A 15,586-nucleotide genomic window follows, 5' to 3' on the forward strand; every position below is an offset into this window, starting at 1 on the left:
CAAAAATCCCACAACTTGGTGTCAGAGCTGGGATCGTTCCAGTGGATCAGTGCTGAGTCAGGATCAAAGGGACAAACTACGCACTGTCTAAGTCTCGATTCCCAGAGAACCCGACTTCCTCTGGCAAAAAGAGTGGAGTGGGGACTGAAGGGCTTTTCACTTTTTGACCAGACAAGCACTAAAGTAGGAAGTTAACACTGTTCGGATATATTGTGGCTTTTCCCAGTGTTTGTGTGTGTGTGTGTGTGTGTGTGTGTGTGTGTGTGTGTGTGTGTGTGTGTGTGTGTGTGTGTGTGTGTGTGTGTGTGTGTGTGTGTGTGTGTGTGTTTGTGTGTGTGTGTGTGTGTGTGTGTGTGTGTGTGTGCGCGTGTGAGTGTTTGTGTGTGTGTGTGTGTGCGTGCGCGCGCACACGCACACGTGTGCATGTGTGTGAGAAATGCTCCAAAGATGAGAGGCAGCTTAACAAATGAGCTGGGAAGGATAACAGGATTTTGTGGCCCTCTGAGAGTGTTTTGGGATGCTCTGCCAACACCTCATCTTCCGTGGTGAAGGATACACACTCACATCCACAGGCACACACACTGTCATTTCTCTATAGCTCCATCACTGGCCTCTGTTCCAGCAGTATGTTTGAGTAGGAACCCCACTAAGCTGGCTGGGGTCCAACACTGAAGGTCTCTCACCTCACGGGCGCGGCAGGGGGCCTGGTAGCACCTGTGAGTTATTCTTGGGCATGGACCTGGGTTCCACCTTACTTGTCTCCTTTTGTTTTATCCATTTTCCTCTCCTCTCTTCTCCCTCAGCCCCCTCTCTGGGACTCTGTGGCAGATGAGTCTGTCCTTCAACTATCAGTGTCTTCCATTGTCTTTAACACACAGGGTAGACTTGACTACATGAAAGTTTGCTTGCTCATCTGTGTGGCCACAAATGTTGAGGTCACCTTCATGCACCTCCACCATCTGTACTTTTTTATGAGAATAAAGGACCTCAGAACCAGGTGGTTTACTTAAGGAAATATTTGTCTTTTAAATTATTTCTTGTATTAACAGCTGTGAAGAGAACGTTTTGGTGTAGAGCTTGAAACTGAAACAATTAGATGATTAATTGATGAGATGACATACTATAAATAATAATGAACGGCTTATTTAATTTCAACTGTCTACTTCCAGTTTTTCCAGTGTGCAGTTTTGCTGGTTTCGAGCATTATAAGCCACTGAAAATTAAATTTCTTCAGTTTTAGGTGAGGTTCAGATTGTTGTTAATATGCATAAATGGCAATGTGCTTTTCAATAGAAATAAAAAATAAATACATTTTTAATCGAGGAAATAATTGAGCAATCAAACGTTAACTACAATAATACTCATTTCAAGTCTACAAATTAACAGATAAGACAGCATCAATAAATCCAAATACTTGATGAGAAACAATGATGACAGATCCTTAGGAGGGCTGACGCTAAATACCCTATTTTTTTATTAAATAAAATCCAGATAAAGCAGGTTGCAGTTATCTTTGTGGAAGATACATCAAACAAAACTAGACAGCAATCCATCACTTTTGCTGAAATTCCATGTGTTATGTCTCATCCTGCCACTAGAGGTCACTGGATAACCAGTTTAAGCACGGTGAAAAAAAGTCCATACTGTATTTTATACATGTGTTTGTCAATGCTACAACGTTGCAGACCAGTTATGACGCGCTAATCATGAGCAATATATTCTAATTTCATAAATGGACACGATTTATTTAAATTGAATTTGGGATTATAGTGTAACATCGCCAGCGAAGAAGATGTATTTCCGTGACAAGGATGTGCGTGATGTTCATAGTGTTTCAGAAAAGGACCAACATCGGTCCAGATATAAACCTGCATGCTTATGAGAACCGGATCCTACATCGGCCTCAGCATCAGCACCAAACCGATGAGAGGTGCAGCTGCAGACGTCCCACTCTGATCCCATTTTTAGGTGTGGAGGGTCTACGAGTTCCACACTGATAGAATATCCACGGACAGAATATCAAAATTCGGATTCCACGAGTCACATATTTTATAAAGAGAGTGTTACTGGAGGATTCATTCAACTAATGTATGAAACAAACACTGAAAAAATTGTTATTCTGAATGGTAAACAATATGACGAGAGCGCATGCGCAGAAGTCGACGCCCACTCATTCCGGAGAAGTCATCAGACAGAAAGTCTTGACGATCTTTGTAACAACCTGATGCTCTGCATGGTTCATTTTACAAACGCTTACTTTTACTAAATACTATTTTCCGGTTAGTGTTTGGCATAGCTATGAATGGTACTTGAACTTTGAAAAAAAAAAAAAAACATGTAAAATATAGTCCAGTGTTCGACACGTTTAATTCTATCCTTTGATATTAAAAACACAACCCATGGAATAATATGTTGTTAAAATGAACTCCCCCGTCGTTGCGTGAAGTGGTACATTCTGTTGACGTCCTGCGCGGGAGCGGAAAACGTGCATCCGACTCTGAAGGAAAGGACCGCCGTGTGTTCGTATTTGGAACAATAATACAACGATAACACCGAGTCGTCGGTGCCGTTCGGCCTTGTTCTACCCGTTCTCTAGCAGGAGGTGAGAGAAGCGAGTGGTCGCGGCTTCGCTCGTATTAAACAGCTACAGTCTAGCTAGCATGACTGTCAGGTAATTAGACGTCCTGCTAACAGGTTTGTTAACTAGCTATCAGCGACCCCCGTTATTATTGTAGTTAACTGGTTACTAGTCCACGTGGGTGTGGGTGTGGAGCTGGGTTGCTTTGTCAGGCCGATCGTGAGTCACGTTTGAATGAACCGTGGATGTTAACTTCAGGGGGGAGGGACACCGACACGTCCGTCTGTCTAGATGATGAACTCGATCGTTTGACGCGGTGGCAGGATGTGTGTATAAATGGTCGTTATTATTTTGATCGCTTGTCTTTTTCAGCATGGCTCGAGATTGGAAACCTGGAGATTTGATCTTTGCTAAAATGAAGGGCTATCCTCACTGGCCTGCGAGAGTAAGTCTGGACCTTTCACCACAGGCAAAGATGGGAAAACTAGAACCAATGCCGTCACAGACTGCAACATCCCGCGACACCCCCCGAGTTCAAAATTTTACCCTGACCTACTTGCATAGGTCAAAGATCAAAGCTAGTGCTCTGACCTACTGTTGTTGATCAAAGCACCAGCTTTGATCCATGGTCTTACTCACACTGGTCTTCTCCCTCATCTTTCCAATCTTATCCAGAGTGTACAAAAGTTGAAATTTGACCTTCACCTAGTTTTCTCAAGGTCAAGGTCATCACCTCATGTTCATCCCCTTTGCTGCCTGATGTGCTTTTTGTTACATCATTCTATCTGCAACGATTGCGAAGATATTTGGTGGACTAACGGACAAACACTGTCAATTACTATACATCACTACTTTGAAGCGGGATTTAAAAAAAAACAGCATTTCAGATTGTTTTAATTGAAATTGCAAATGCATGCACCCATCAATCAAAACACAACAACTAAACCACAGGCGCACACAACCGCTGATCTGAGGGAAATGATTGTTTACTTTTTGAATGAGTTTTTGTTGTTTTCTACTGTGAGTAAACAACACTTGTTTGTTCATTCCTCCTCCAGATCGATGAAGTCCCCGATGGCGCTGTGAAGCTGTCCAATATCAAGTTCCCCATCTTTTTTTTCGGCACCCATGAAACGTTTGTAACTTACAGCAAACAGACTTTATGTCCTTTGTCTGATGGTTTTGTGTGAAATAATCATTAGTGCTTCACTCAGAGGTTACTGCAGGTGAACTTCACCTGTTGATATGTGGTCAGCATGAACAGTTTTATCGTTGTATTTTTATTTAATTCCTGAGTTTGCCTTAGTCAGATGTATGAAACATGCATTGTTTTTATCCAAACAGTGCATTTCTTGGACCCAAAGATATTTATCCCTACCAGCCCAACAAAGAGAAGTATGCAAAGCCCAACAAGAGGAAAGGCTTCAATGAAGGATTGTGGGAGATTGAGAACAACCCGAAGGTTGATCTGACGGCACCAAAGGTAATTATTCAAATTTGATTCATGATAAGTCCTGTCCTATGTGCATAACTGCAGCTTAGTGGTTATCAGGTTTCATTAAAATCAGAATGTTTCCTCTGTTTAAAGCCGGTGGCCCCAGAGACTCTGACTGAAAAAGATACAGACGGCAGCCCAGAAGGGGAAGAGGAAACGGATGACAAAGGGATCAAATCCAAAGTAAGTTTTTGCCATCTATAGAAAATATGCACATAACCACTTCACTGCTTTGACATGCTACTGGTGTGTCTCTGTGTTGTCAGCTTCTTCCTTCTTTTGCTGTGTTTTCTCTGATCTGTAAAGTCATTTGTGATTAACGCTGAATTCGGCACAGACGATATCTGTCAGATCGATGGTGTCATCTTGTCTCGATCAGTTATTTACACTTGTGTACCAAGTGGCGCTTGTGGAACAGGAGGACACTCGCTAACTTTTTTCCTTTTCAAGACTCGTTTTACCCCACCACGCTGCGTCCTATGCTGTGTCTTGGGTGCATTCAGGTTCCAGGAAGTGAGGCTGAGCAGGAGGAGGAGGAGGAGGAGGAGGAGGATGAAGGGTCTCTGATCTCTGAGCAGGGTCCTCAGAACCAGGATGTACGTACTTTGCATGCTGGGATCCCATAAATAGGTGCAGGTCACCTCGTCCCATTTCCACTGGAAAGCATGCAAACACTGGTGTCTTTTTTTAATCGGTGGCTTGTTTCTGCGCTCTTCCTGGTGGCCAAAAACATGCTGGTACCGGATCAGGATCAGGGTGAGGTTTGCCATGATAATGTGGTGATGGCTGATTTAACAGATTGATTTGAGAAGGCTGTCCACGTGTGTCGCCATTAAAAATAATTTATTTACGAGGTATTGGGTAAGCACAGCTGGGTCTGGATCAAAGCGGTTGTATCAGTGACAGTGTGTGATGCTGGCTAAAATTAGAAAGCAAGTTTTCTTTTCCTCTGAGGCCATCCTGGGTTGGGTTAATGCTTTTCCTGTCTTTCCCTGTCTGTGCATCCAACAAAGCCCCGGTAGTTGATGTACTTTTATTTTTGCATGGCTGTCTGTGTGCTCTTGAGAAAGGTAAGTTTTACCTCAGTTTACGTCTAGAAAGAGTTTTTTATTATTTTATTTTTTTATGATTCCTCACTATGCGTATCCAAAGAATTGGTATAAATACCTGGAACCTTATGTTTCCATAAAGGAAATGGATGTGACTCGCAGCTTGTAAGGTAGTAACGTTAATTGTGAATGGCAAAGATTTCAGAAAAAAAAATCCAAAATGTATTAAATTATTAGTATTTATTGGTTTCCTGTGTCTTTTCAAGCACATTAAATTTTAATAAGCACACTTTTTTTTACATACAGTATAAGTTTCTTATGTCCTTAAATGGACCATTAAAAACCTCAGGTATAAGAAAGATAACAAACATGAAAGTAGGACTTTGTTTGCTAATTTTGGAGATCGCTCATTCTTCAAGTCATTGGTGTTTGTGTGTGTGTGGGTGTGTGTAATGCGGACACAGCTTTTTGATGTGATGGACAGAAAAAAATGCATAAATGCAAAAATACCTTTGTCCACTAGATGGTGCTATTTTACTTAAAAAGTAATATAGTAGTCTGGATTATAAAGTAACATACAATCATCCAATAACTTAATAAATGCATATTTGTCCACTTATATGTCTGCCTTCCAGTTTTGAGCAGCTGTGTGTTCATCTAAAGAGAATTCAACTAAAAGTCTTTATGTGAATTATAATGTAATTAACAAAATGTGTCAATTTAGGGCTCAGCACAGCAGGAATCAGCAGAAGTTTCCAAACCCAAGAGAGGAAGAAAGAAAAAGGTCAGTGGGATTCATTACTGCATTCATATTGAAGTCTTTTTTTTAATTGTATGAAATATTTTATGTCATCTTTTTTGGGGGGGGGGTTTAAGAGTGATGTTCAGCAAGAAACTGAAAAAGACAATGCTCCCACTAGTCCTGCCAGCCCCACAGGTAGGAAGTAATCATGAGATTCTTACCTAGATAACTTTCATTACTTTATTGTAAACCTGTTAAACATTTGATCTTTTATTGCATAAAGCTGTGAGTCTGATTGACAGTGTCTGTATTTTTGTGTATTTCAGCTGCAGAGGGTCCAAAACGGAGAGGCAGGAAACCCAAAAGCGAGAAGTTACTTTTGCTTCAGCAGCAGGAGCAGCAAGGCTCAGGAAGTGAAATGTAAATACATTGAAATGAGCACTACACACACACACGCATACGGATGGCATGTGTTTTGAAGCTATTTGCTGTAAATTAGGATGCTGGGAGAGCTAAATAAAGATTAACAGTATTTGAAAGATCCACTCACTGCCATGGAAGTATCATCAGGTTGAACCTACGTCCAGCTGGTTACTATTTGAACTCCATGCTGCAAGTTTGAACAGCCTACATTTCTCTCATTTAGGGACAGTGCGGAGTCCGACAGAAAGAGAAAGAGAACAGCGGAGGACAAGTCCAAGAGTGGAGAGGAGGAGAAGAGAAAGAAGGAGGACAGTAAAGGAAAGGACTCAGAGGCCAAGGAGCCTGAATCTAAGAAGAAGAAACAGTCCAAGGACGGTACCTCTTCAGGCTCTGACGATGAAGAGGCAGGTGTTCGGTCCTCGCAGGTGTCTCCACAGGTGGAATCCGGTGGTGTGGAACGTGATTTTTACTTCTGTTGTTCTCAGAAAAACAAAGGCAGAAAGAAACACCCAAACCCAGACGGGGACAAAGACATGCGGCGGCGGAAAGCAGATGAATTAAGGGAGTGAGTACACGTGATTTACAGCTCCAGAAAAATAAATAGTTTCATAATTAATAAATGTTAAACGTTAGGAATGTCAGAGGTTACAGAAGAGGAACTGATGTCTGTCTGACTTCTGGGGCTTTTTTTTGTTTTGTAGGTCAAACAAAGATGATGGGAAGAAAAATGAGGAGAGGACAGGAGTCAAGAAAAAGGGTGAGTGTTATTGGTGAACTGTGTGTGCTGTGTTGGAAATGACATCGCGTTATGTTTGTGGTGTGTCGCCATGGAGACCAGCTGCACCAGCTGATGAATCGTAGTCAGGGGGATAAAGCAGAGCTTTAAATCCTGCCTTGCCGCCGCCGGATGTGGATTTAAAACTTGCCTGCTTGTTGTTGTTTTTGTTTTTTAAAAACTGGTACAATCAAGCTTTAGTCAAACATGAGGTTCAGAGATTGGACAAGACTTCTATAAATACATATCATCCACACACAAGGGTCAGGGGTGAAAAAGTCAGAGAAACTTCTGTCAACAAACATTTCTTTCAGAGCAGCTTTTTTTCATGTCGGTTATTACTGAGTTGTAAAGATCCGTATCTTGAAACTGAAAAACCACATTTACTTCAAATTCAGTTAGGTAATTTTCTTTACAAAAATATGGCCGTATTTCCTCTCCTCAGAAGTATCCACCGACTTGAGGCTCCAGAGGCTCCACAGCGAAATCAAGATTTCACTGAAAATCGACAATGCTGTAAGTTGGGTTAATTCTCTTATTTCATACACATTCTCTCATGTTTGCTGATTTTCAAGCATTGGATTAAAAAAGCTGCTCGGATTCTGCATTGTGCTTGCACATTTCATCAAAATATTCATATTCTTCTAGCATCTCTGAATCTCCTCTTGCCAGGAGTCTTCATGATACGATTATATTGGAAAGTGACCGTAAATAATTGGCTGCCGAAACGTCACGCCTCACTTCCTTGATTGTTTTTCTGCCCTTGGTGTTCCCACCTGTTTAGGACATAAAGAAGTGTTTGGATGCGTTGGATGAGATCAGCACCCTCCAAGTCACCACCCAGCACCTCCAGAAGCACAGCGAGCTCATCGCCACGCTCAAAAAGGTAAACGGACTCCGTCAGAATCAAACCCCCCGAACTGCATCATGATGCGCTTCAAGCACAAATGTTTGTTTTTTTTCTCCATCTTCTAGATTCGCAGATTCAAGGCCAGCCAGGACATCATGGACAAGGCCACCATGTTGTATAACAAGTTTAAGAGCATGTTCCTGGTGGGAGAAGGCGACTGCGTGCTCAGCCAGGTGCTCAACAAGTCTTTGGCTGAGCAGCGGCAGCACGAGGAAGCCAAGAAAGGAGCGCTGAAGAGAGTGGAGCAAGCCAAGGAAAACAACTCAGGTGTCCTTCGTGTCGTTATTCGTGTTTGCCGCATCGTTTAAAATGAAGTGGACATTACTGGTTTGCTCAAATGGCCTCATTCTGGCTCCAACACAGATCTGCACACACAGGCAAATATTCTTCAAAACTGCAGCGAGCACAGAAAAATAAATTTGTACATAAAGTTAATCAGAAGCTGATTCTGCCCTGCTTTATAAAGATATTGCCTGTCATTGGATGTTCTGGTCATTTGCTCTGTGTTTTGGCAACGAGACAAGCTTGTAGTAGTTCTGTTTAAGACAGATATTTATTCCGACTTCTCTTTTTGTGCACAAATCATGACTATCATCCACGGTTTTTTGAATAACAAGTCACACACACCTCATTTTGGCGCCGCCTGATTGGTCTATTTCCGATTTTTTTAAGCTTCTTTCACATTAAGTTATTCGCTTCACCTGGAGTAGGCTGCAGATTATCATTTATACACGATAAAGATTATTACAATGTTTGAATGCAAACGTTAAATGAACGTCTCGAGACGTTTAAAGGATAAGTAATCCATAATAGTGTCCAGCCAACCTTTACTTCATTGATTCACTAAAACATAATATCTGCTGGTAGCTGAAATGCTGGTGCGGCCGATGATGAGGCTGTGTCATAAGACAGGTCTGCTGCTTGTTGCTAAATCAATTTGAACCAGCTGGGTCATATTTGAAACCTAATAAAAGGAAAAGAGACATTGAAGCCTTCAGTTTCTTCTGTCCTTTGGAGGAGGACCTCATAGAGTATCTGTGGTCGATGTTCTCAGTAGACGCTTTATGCTCTGTAATCAGACGTCTGCAGCCGGATATTTTCCCCACTGATTCTCTCAATCGATGTACTGATTTTGACCAATCTGTGAAAGGTCTGTTTGTAGAGCAAGGCATGCCAAATGAATGTAAAATTGTGTTAATGCCAGTAAGGCCTGGGCCCTGACATGTGTCATCACATGGTCCTGTGGGTTCTCCTCTGCGGTGGTTCAGGGTGTGGTGTGATGCTCCCTATGACTAGTTCTGTGTTTCTTTTTGTACCGCCTGAAGACAACCTGTCAAATGGTGAGATCAGCCCGGAGGAGAAGAACCAGGAACCTGAGAGAGAGAAGCTTCTTGAGGACACCTCAGCAGGAGAAAACTCCAGGTACTTCTCACCTATTAATCACCATTTGTTTGGCTGTGATGTAGATGATTTAACTCTTAAGTCACTCCTGCTGGTTCTTTTTGAATGAAGTGGCCCAAAACCTCAGGAAGAGTCGGCTTGAGAGTCCCAGCCGGAAGAAGAGACGATGTCTGCTGCTGTTCTCACACCTTTGTCCAACCCTGACTGACGAGTTCTCTCCAATCATTCCTTTATGTCTGGTAGCAATTAGAAGTTTGTCATTTGCTCAAGTTTCCATACGCAGGACCCTCCCCCTACTGATAACATGACTGCATATTTTATTTTTTTACTCTTAAAACTTCATCTTCAGGACTGCTTTGTCTCACAATTATGTCTCCACTACAAAAAGGCCAAGAATTGACAAATCTGGCTCACTGAATATAGGTGTTACACTTTTTTTTTTAATTAGTACTTTGCTCATACGTTTCTTCGGATGTGCAGTGATTTAGTTCTGGTTTGTGTTTATCACACTTCTGTAGAAGTTTGTTCACCCAGAGGAAAATCTAAGGATTAATAATAAACCATCTGTTTTAAAGTCCTTTTTAACATAGATGTAAATAAGAGTATTTTTGTGCCTGTGATGACATGTTTCAGAATAATAAAGTAGTACATAGACCAAAGTCATTCTTTTGTGTCTGTACGTGTTTATATTTTCATTCTTTAAATGCTAATTTTAAAGGTTATTACTGGTACTTCCATTAAAGAAGTTATGTCATCAGTTCGGCTTGATTGATCGCTGGATTATGCCAAAACTAGACTTCTGAACAAAATTCCTCAATCAGTCCTACTCACCAAAATGTACTCACCTCTTGGGTATTATATTATAAGGTCTATCCTTGGTGAAAAGTTATGCAAACCCATCCAATAGTTTTTTGCCATAAGTCTCAGAATTGAATTTTTCCCCCTGTACTGTATAATATTTGAATTTTTATTTTATTTTATCTTTTTTTGAGGTCCACTGAAGGTTCTGAACTACTTCACTGAAATCAGATCAGGAACATTAAATCATTTTGTTGCATTTTACCTTTTAGAAAATGAATAAGACGATACAGGGAAGTTAAATTATTTCCCATTACACATTTATTTCAAACAAAAGGATTAAACCAGAACAACTTCAAGAAAGATTGTAAGTAAAATGTTTCTCAAATGTAGAACATTTCTTACTGAAATATAAAACTTCACTGTATTATACAGCACTGAAATCTTCCAACTCAGCAGCTCACTGAACAAGAAGCATTAGTTAAATGCACCGTGGTCCACATACGGAAAGGCCAGGAAATCCCCCAGCTTGTTTCCATGACTGTCATAGTGGAGCATCCGGAAACACTTGTCACAGAACAGACACGGATCACTGGGAGCAAACCGGTCGTTGGTAGTGAACCATCTGGAGACAGAGAAGGGGACGCTCAGCTTCTGCTTGGCTTCATGTCAAACCAGCTGAAGCACTGCTGAGTCCACTCACCTTCCGATGAAGACGTGACAAACGGCACACTTCTGCGTGGATACCCGGTCCTTGTGTGTCATGAGTGGATACAGCTTCTTGTTCAAGCAGTCGTTCTCATGGGCCAGTCTGGAGACAATGAAGGAGAAGGATGAAAACAGAACCTCTGTCTGGCCTTCGTCATACGGGAAGCTGCAATCATGTGTGGTTACTCTTCACAGAGATAAATCGGCACTTAGGCTCATGCAACTACGTATTACGCATTTCAGGGGACGCCAAAATCAAATTAGCACCCGCGTCATCTGTGTGCAGCCAGTTCCTGTCTGACAATGGAATGCTTCATCCTGAAAGATTGTAGTACAAACGAAAAGTGCTGTTAAAAAGAGAAAATCACAGCTTGTGATCATTTGAACCACTGTTTATAATTGCACAGTAGTTTATTAAGGTACGTAGCGACAAGGACCTGAGTCAGTGAGATCAATCACATGAATGAAAACACCCACGAGCAGAAGCTACAACAGAGAATGTGATGATGCATGTGATTGTTCTCAATTGGGTCAATTAGTCCTTTGCCACTGCGAAGTTTTTACAAACGGAAAACATAGATAGATATATACTTTAATAATCCCGGAGGAAATTGCACTAACATGATCTTCAAGAAAAAACCACTGTCACGTAGATTCTTAGTTTGATCAGACGCAGACTTTTGTGAATTCTTATTTTGAATTTGGTGTTTAATGATCCAGATTTATTCATGTATTTGATACTGTGACTCGGCAGTGACCCATCAGAAACTTAAGCTTCATTTCTTTCAGTGTTAAAATAATATTCGTGATAAAAGACAATCGATTGGCTGTTTCCTCAGATCTGCCTTCAAAAATGTGTTCCGCTTGACCTTCTGACGAGACATTCTGAAAGCTTTGACATAATATTTTTTTTTCCTATTAGTTGTTGCAGCTTCGTAATTTTCCAAAAAAGATTGAAGGCGTGACGCGGCGTGCCAGCAGCAAACCCTTCCAAAAGATTTGTCTTTGCAAAATTGATTGATTACTATAGGAATTATGGAATCATACTCCCTGGTACTTCTAATTTGAGTTTTTCGGTGGGGATATTTTACTTCTATCTAGTTCGGTTGCATTCTTTGACGTTTAATCTACACTTTTGCAAATCCAGTTTTCTTTGTGAAATAAAAATAAACAAGTATCACTAACCTGATGTCTGTGATGATGACAAGATGTTCACAGTCTCCCTGATGACAGTAGAGGTATGGGAAACCCACTTTAACAGTCAGATCCGCAAACTTTGTGTGCTCCATGTCAGCCTGGCTGAAAGTCGGGAAGTTGCGGGTCTTCGCCCATTCGATGATGGTCCTGTATAATAAACACACAGAAGGTATGTCAACATAATGTCCTCTGGAATTCATGCATGTTCACTTTCAAGTTCTACATCAAAGTTTTCCCAGCAAAACTAAGGAGGAAGTAGGTGAGAAATCCACCATAATGATCATTATCCTCTTTCAATTTTTCATTTGTAATGATAAATATTAGCTAAAAAAGACTGAATGTGCCACTTTTCAGTTTGTCCAAGCAACAATGCTAAAAAAAAAAAGTAATGTTTTAAATTGATGGCTGAAGCATAATTGCTTAGCTTAGAATTAATGGCCTGCACTAAAATGTAACACCTGGATGTATGGTCTGATTGTGCATTAGACACACTGTGTGGAGAACTTAAAAAAAAAAAATACTGAAAATGAAGCCATGTAAAGACGTACATGCTGATGTCCCGACACTCTGGGAATCGCATGTCTCTGTAGAAAACGCCCTCGAAGAAAAAGAAAGCCGACTTGAAATGATCCTGAAATACAAAATATGAGATTATTTCATTTCGTACACTCGCAGAACATGACTGAACCGCAAAACACAGGATTCATCCATCCATGTTTTTGTAGACACGATGACTGTAAATGGATTCATTTAGGTGTGCAGTCACAGTAAATACACAGAACCCACATACTCATTGGGTGTGCAGTGACACAAAGCAAATATGTTCAGACCTCCTGGATCAGGGGATTTGTAAATCTCTGTACGTGTCCTTACTTTGCTGATGAAGTCTGGAACCATGTCTGGCGTATTGCTAAACTCTCCACACACTTGCAGGTCGCTGACACAACAGATGCCATCCCTAAGATCTGCCAAGCTGTGAGAGCCCGTCATTAGGAGAGTCATGTGGGGTCTGATGTGGATAAACTGGGGAGGGGGGGAATGGTAAGGAAATCTCAGCTGCACTGAAAACACTGTACTAATGGAAAAAACTTGTAGACTTTGAGGTTCTGGGCGAGAAGCTCACTTTCTCAATGATAGCTGGGTAGTAGACGTTGATCGATAAAATGATCTCTCCTTCAGGGATCATATCATCCTCTGACTCTGGTTTCCCAACAACAATCAGACGATCCTAGAGACCAAACACACACATACAGAGAAGAGATGCATGACAAATTACATGGGTTTTGCACATATTCATAAACACACGTAACTGTAGGCAACTAAACTATTCCAGCGGGTGGATCTTGAGTGACGCACCAGTTCATCTGCGTAGCGATCATGTCGACTCTTTTTGATTCTTTTTGAAGATTTGTAATCCTGTTTCTTTTTTCTTTGTCTGCACAGAAAAGAAAAAGGAGGGCATCGAACTTGTTCCCATGCTGCTGTTTTGTCCGTGGCACAACATTAATGATAGAAAGTGAAGGGAAGAGTCATACATTAGTGTTCTCAAAGTTGCATCTGGAGGTACAACATCGGGGTCAGGCTGCTGATCTTCAGGATGGCAAAGGAGCGAATCAGGACTTAAAAAAAGGAAACAGTCATGTCAGTAGTCGGCAAACATGTCAAAAACTGGAACGAGTCAACACAGTTTATACTTTATAGATATCTTTATAGATGTACTGTACTTTATAGATATCCTGCTCTGGAATCTTTATGGTTTTATAGTTTCTACAGTATTTTTATAAATCTATTATCTCATTTTACATACTTGTTTTCAAAGTGGTGATGTATTGTGATTGACAGTGTTCGTGTGTTTGTCCGTCCGTTAGTATGTCCACCAAATATCTTCAGATTCCAGATAGAAAGATTAAACAAAAAAGCATGTTACTCGGGCAGCAAAGGGGATGGAATTGAGATGATGATCTTGACCTTGAGAAAACTAGGTCAAGGTCAAATTTCAACTTTTGTTAGGAACTGGATATAGATAGAAAGACCAGAAAGACGAGGGAGAAGGCCAGTGTGAGTAAGACCATAGATCAAAGAAAGTGCTTTGCCCTACCCTATGCACAAGCTTTGATCTATGGGCAAGGCTAGTGTAAAGCTTTGACCTACCCAAAAAGGTCAAAGCTATACAGGTACTAGTTTTTGCACCAATATTGTGCTTGTATTACTGCTGCTCTAAGTACCTTCAATTACCCCTTGATGGACAAATTAAGTTTTTGGAAATTAATTGAATACACTGAAATTTTAAAATTCTATTGCAAAAATATCAGATAAAAGTGTCTTGGTTGGAGAAGCAGAATGTTGTGGAGGCTGAAACAAATAGCCTAGCAAACACAGCCTAGCAAACACACGATTAGCCGCGTACCTGCAGACGGCTTTCAGTTCGTTCATGGTCTCCTCACTGATGCCCATGTCGTTCGCAAAGTGAGCGTTAAACGTTTCGTCGTCCTCCCGCCGGTAGGAATAGTCGCTCGGCTCCAGCCTCTTCAGCCACTCGTCCCTGAAAGAACCGACATGAAACGGTTTGCTATTAACGCCAAGGTATTCGTAGTCGGGGATGTTAGCTTCGCTATCTGTTGACATACTGCTTTCCGCCATTTTTTTTGGTCTGACTTGCGCAGTGGATGATGGGTAATGTAGTTTTTACGACAAGCGACAAGGCTCATTCGGGGTAAAAACTTTTGTGGTTTTTCTTTGTTTTATTTTCCTAAATTGAATAAATATACTGTAGTGACGCTTTGATTTCTAGCATGACTGTAAGCCTCTTTTCTCAAAGTGTACAAAATGCTTATAAAATATTTGGACCTGTGATCCATATGATCAAAGCTAATGTGAAAAAGAAAAGACGTTTAGTAAATAAGTTAGATCGACTTGATGCTCATATTTCATGTGGAGAACAGGGATCAAACGAATTTATCATTTATTTATCAAACGTTCATTACGAAAAAGGGAAAAAACCAATTCTGCAGCAACAGGAGAAATAAAAAAAACCCCCACCATGAAGTAATTTGTTAGGGAAGGACGTCAGATGAAAGCGGAAAACCAAAGTGGCAACCCGGCATGAGAGAAGTCCGGCGTTGATCTGTTGGTGTGTAAGGAATTTAGACACTGTAATTAGTCACTATTGGGATGAGTTTCCCTTGTGCGTGACTGTTACCAAACATAATCAACTAAGGAGCATATAAAATAAAATTAATCATATTTCTGTGTATGAACGTTACAAGAAATTGATGCTCCATTCTAGTGAGACGTTAGGAATTATCAAAAAAGAGATTTATCCTCTAACCCTTCCAGATGATTTAAAGTAAACCGAATTACCATCTTAAAGCAAAGACCCTTTCTTAAATTATAGGAGAGAGGGAAATGTGCAACAAAATCTTTCCCCCCTGATCCATTGATCCTCATCATCTCATGATCCTCAGATGAATCGTGTGATCTCCATTGATTCTCTAGGTTAACTATCAATGG

At 40.9% G+C, this 15,586-nt stretch overlaps 2 protein-coding genes across 5 annotated transcripts; one reads left to right on the top strand and one right to left on the bottom strand.

Annotated features, from left to right (window-relative positions):
- Positions 1–2,462: 2,462 nt before the first annotated feature.
- psip1a (PC4 and SFRS1 interacting protein 1a) lies at positions 2,463–10,032 on the top strand. 2 transcript variants are annotated; one of them, XM_068322515.1, is made up of 17 exons: positions 2,463–2,602; positions 2,951–3,023; positions 3,637–3,713; positions 3,923–4,061; positions 4,167–4,256; positions 4,577–4,669; positions 5,847–5,906; positions 5,999–6,059; positions 6,191–6,284; positions 6,511–6,691; positions 6,773–6,852; positions 6,989–7,044; positions 7,508–7,578; positions 7,847–7,948; positions 8,038–8,239; positions 9,298–9,394; positions 9,485–10,032. In XM_068322515.1, exons 2-17 carry the CDS (start codon positions 2,952–2,954, stop codon positions 9,513–9,515), a joined length of 1,506 nt encoding a protein of 501 aa, XP_068178616.1. In that variant the 5' UTR covers positions 2,463–2,602; position 2,951; the 3' UTR covers positions 9,516–10,032. The 2 variants fall into 2 exon arrangements, with proteins under 2 accessions (XP_068178616.1, XP_068178617.1); XM_068322516.1 differs by lacking the exon at positions 4,577–4,669.
- A 452-nt stretch (positions 10,033–10,484) lies between these two features.
- On the bottom strand, positions 10,485–14,716 carry snapc3 (small nuclear RNA activating complex, polypeptide 3). 3 transcript variants are annotated; one of them, XM_068322107.1, is made up of 9 exons: positions 14,484–14,716; positions 13,612–13,695; positions 13,433–13,511; positions 13,200–13,304; positions 12,950–13,099; positions 12,625–12,707; positions 12,065–12,223; positions 10,875–10,982; positions 10,485–10,796 (listed from the first exon to the last, which is right to left on the bottom strand). In XM_068322107.1, the coding sequence occupies exons 1-9, from the start codon at positions 14,714–14,716 to the stop codon at positions 10,649–10,651; spliced, it is 1,149 nt and encodes a 382-aa protein (XP_068178208.1). In that variant the 3' UTR covers positions 10,485–10,648. The 3 variants fall into 3 exon arrangements, 2 of the variants coding, with proteins under 2 accessions (XP_068178208.1, XP_068178209.1); XR_011036938.1 differs by having other exon boundaries at positions 10,759–10,796; positions 10,875–11,197; XM_068322108.1 differs by lacking the exon at positions 10,485–10,796 and adding an exon at positions 11,147–11,197 and having other exon boundaries at positions 10,889–10,982.
- Positions 14,717–15,586: the final 870 nt, after the last annotated feature.

This window comes from Antennarius striatus, chromosome 8, assembly GCF_040054535.1.
Source record: "Antennarius striatus isolate MH-2024 chromosome 8, ASM4005453v1, whole genome shotgun sequence".
Taxonomy (NCBI): Eukaryota; Metazoa; Chordata; class Actinopteri; order Lophiiformes; family Antennariidae; genus Antennarius; species Antennarius striatus.

Excerpts from the sequence above, each read along its gene's own strand:
- psip1a (XM_068322515.1), top strand. The coding sequence starts at position 2,952 with ATGGCTCGAGATTGGAAACCTGGAGATTTGATCTTTGCTAAAATGAAG. Across the intron at positions 3,714-3,922 it reads TTTTTCGGCACCCATGAAAC|TGCATTTCTTGGACCCAAAG; the intron begins GTTTGTAACTTA and ends TTATCCAAACAG. Across the intron at positions 4,670-5,846 it reads AGGGTCCTCAGAACCAGGAT|GGCTCAGCACAGCAGGAATC; the intron begins GTACGTACTTTG and ends GTGTCAATTTAG.
- snapc3 (XM_068322107.1), bottom strand. The coding sequence starts at position 14,716 with ATGGCGGAAAGCAGTATGTCAACAGATAGCGAAGCTAACATCCCCGAC. Across the intron at positions 13,305-13,432 it reads ATCGCTACGCAGATGAACTG|GATCGTCTGATTGTTGTTGG; the intron begins GTGCGTCACTCA and ends TTTGGTCTCTAG. Across the intron at positions 10,983-12,064 it reads GTCATCATCACAGACATCAG|ACTGGCCCATGAGAACGACT; the intron begins GTTAGTGATACT and ends CATTGTCTCCAG.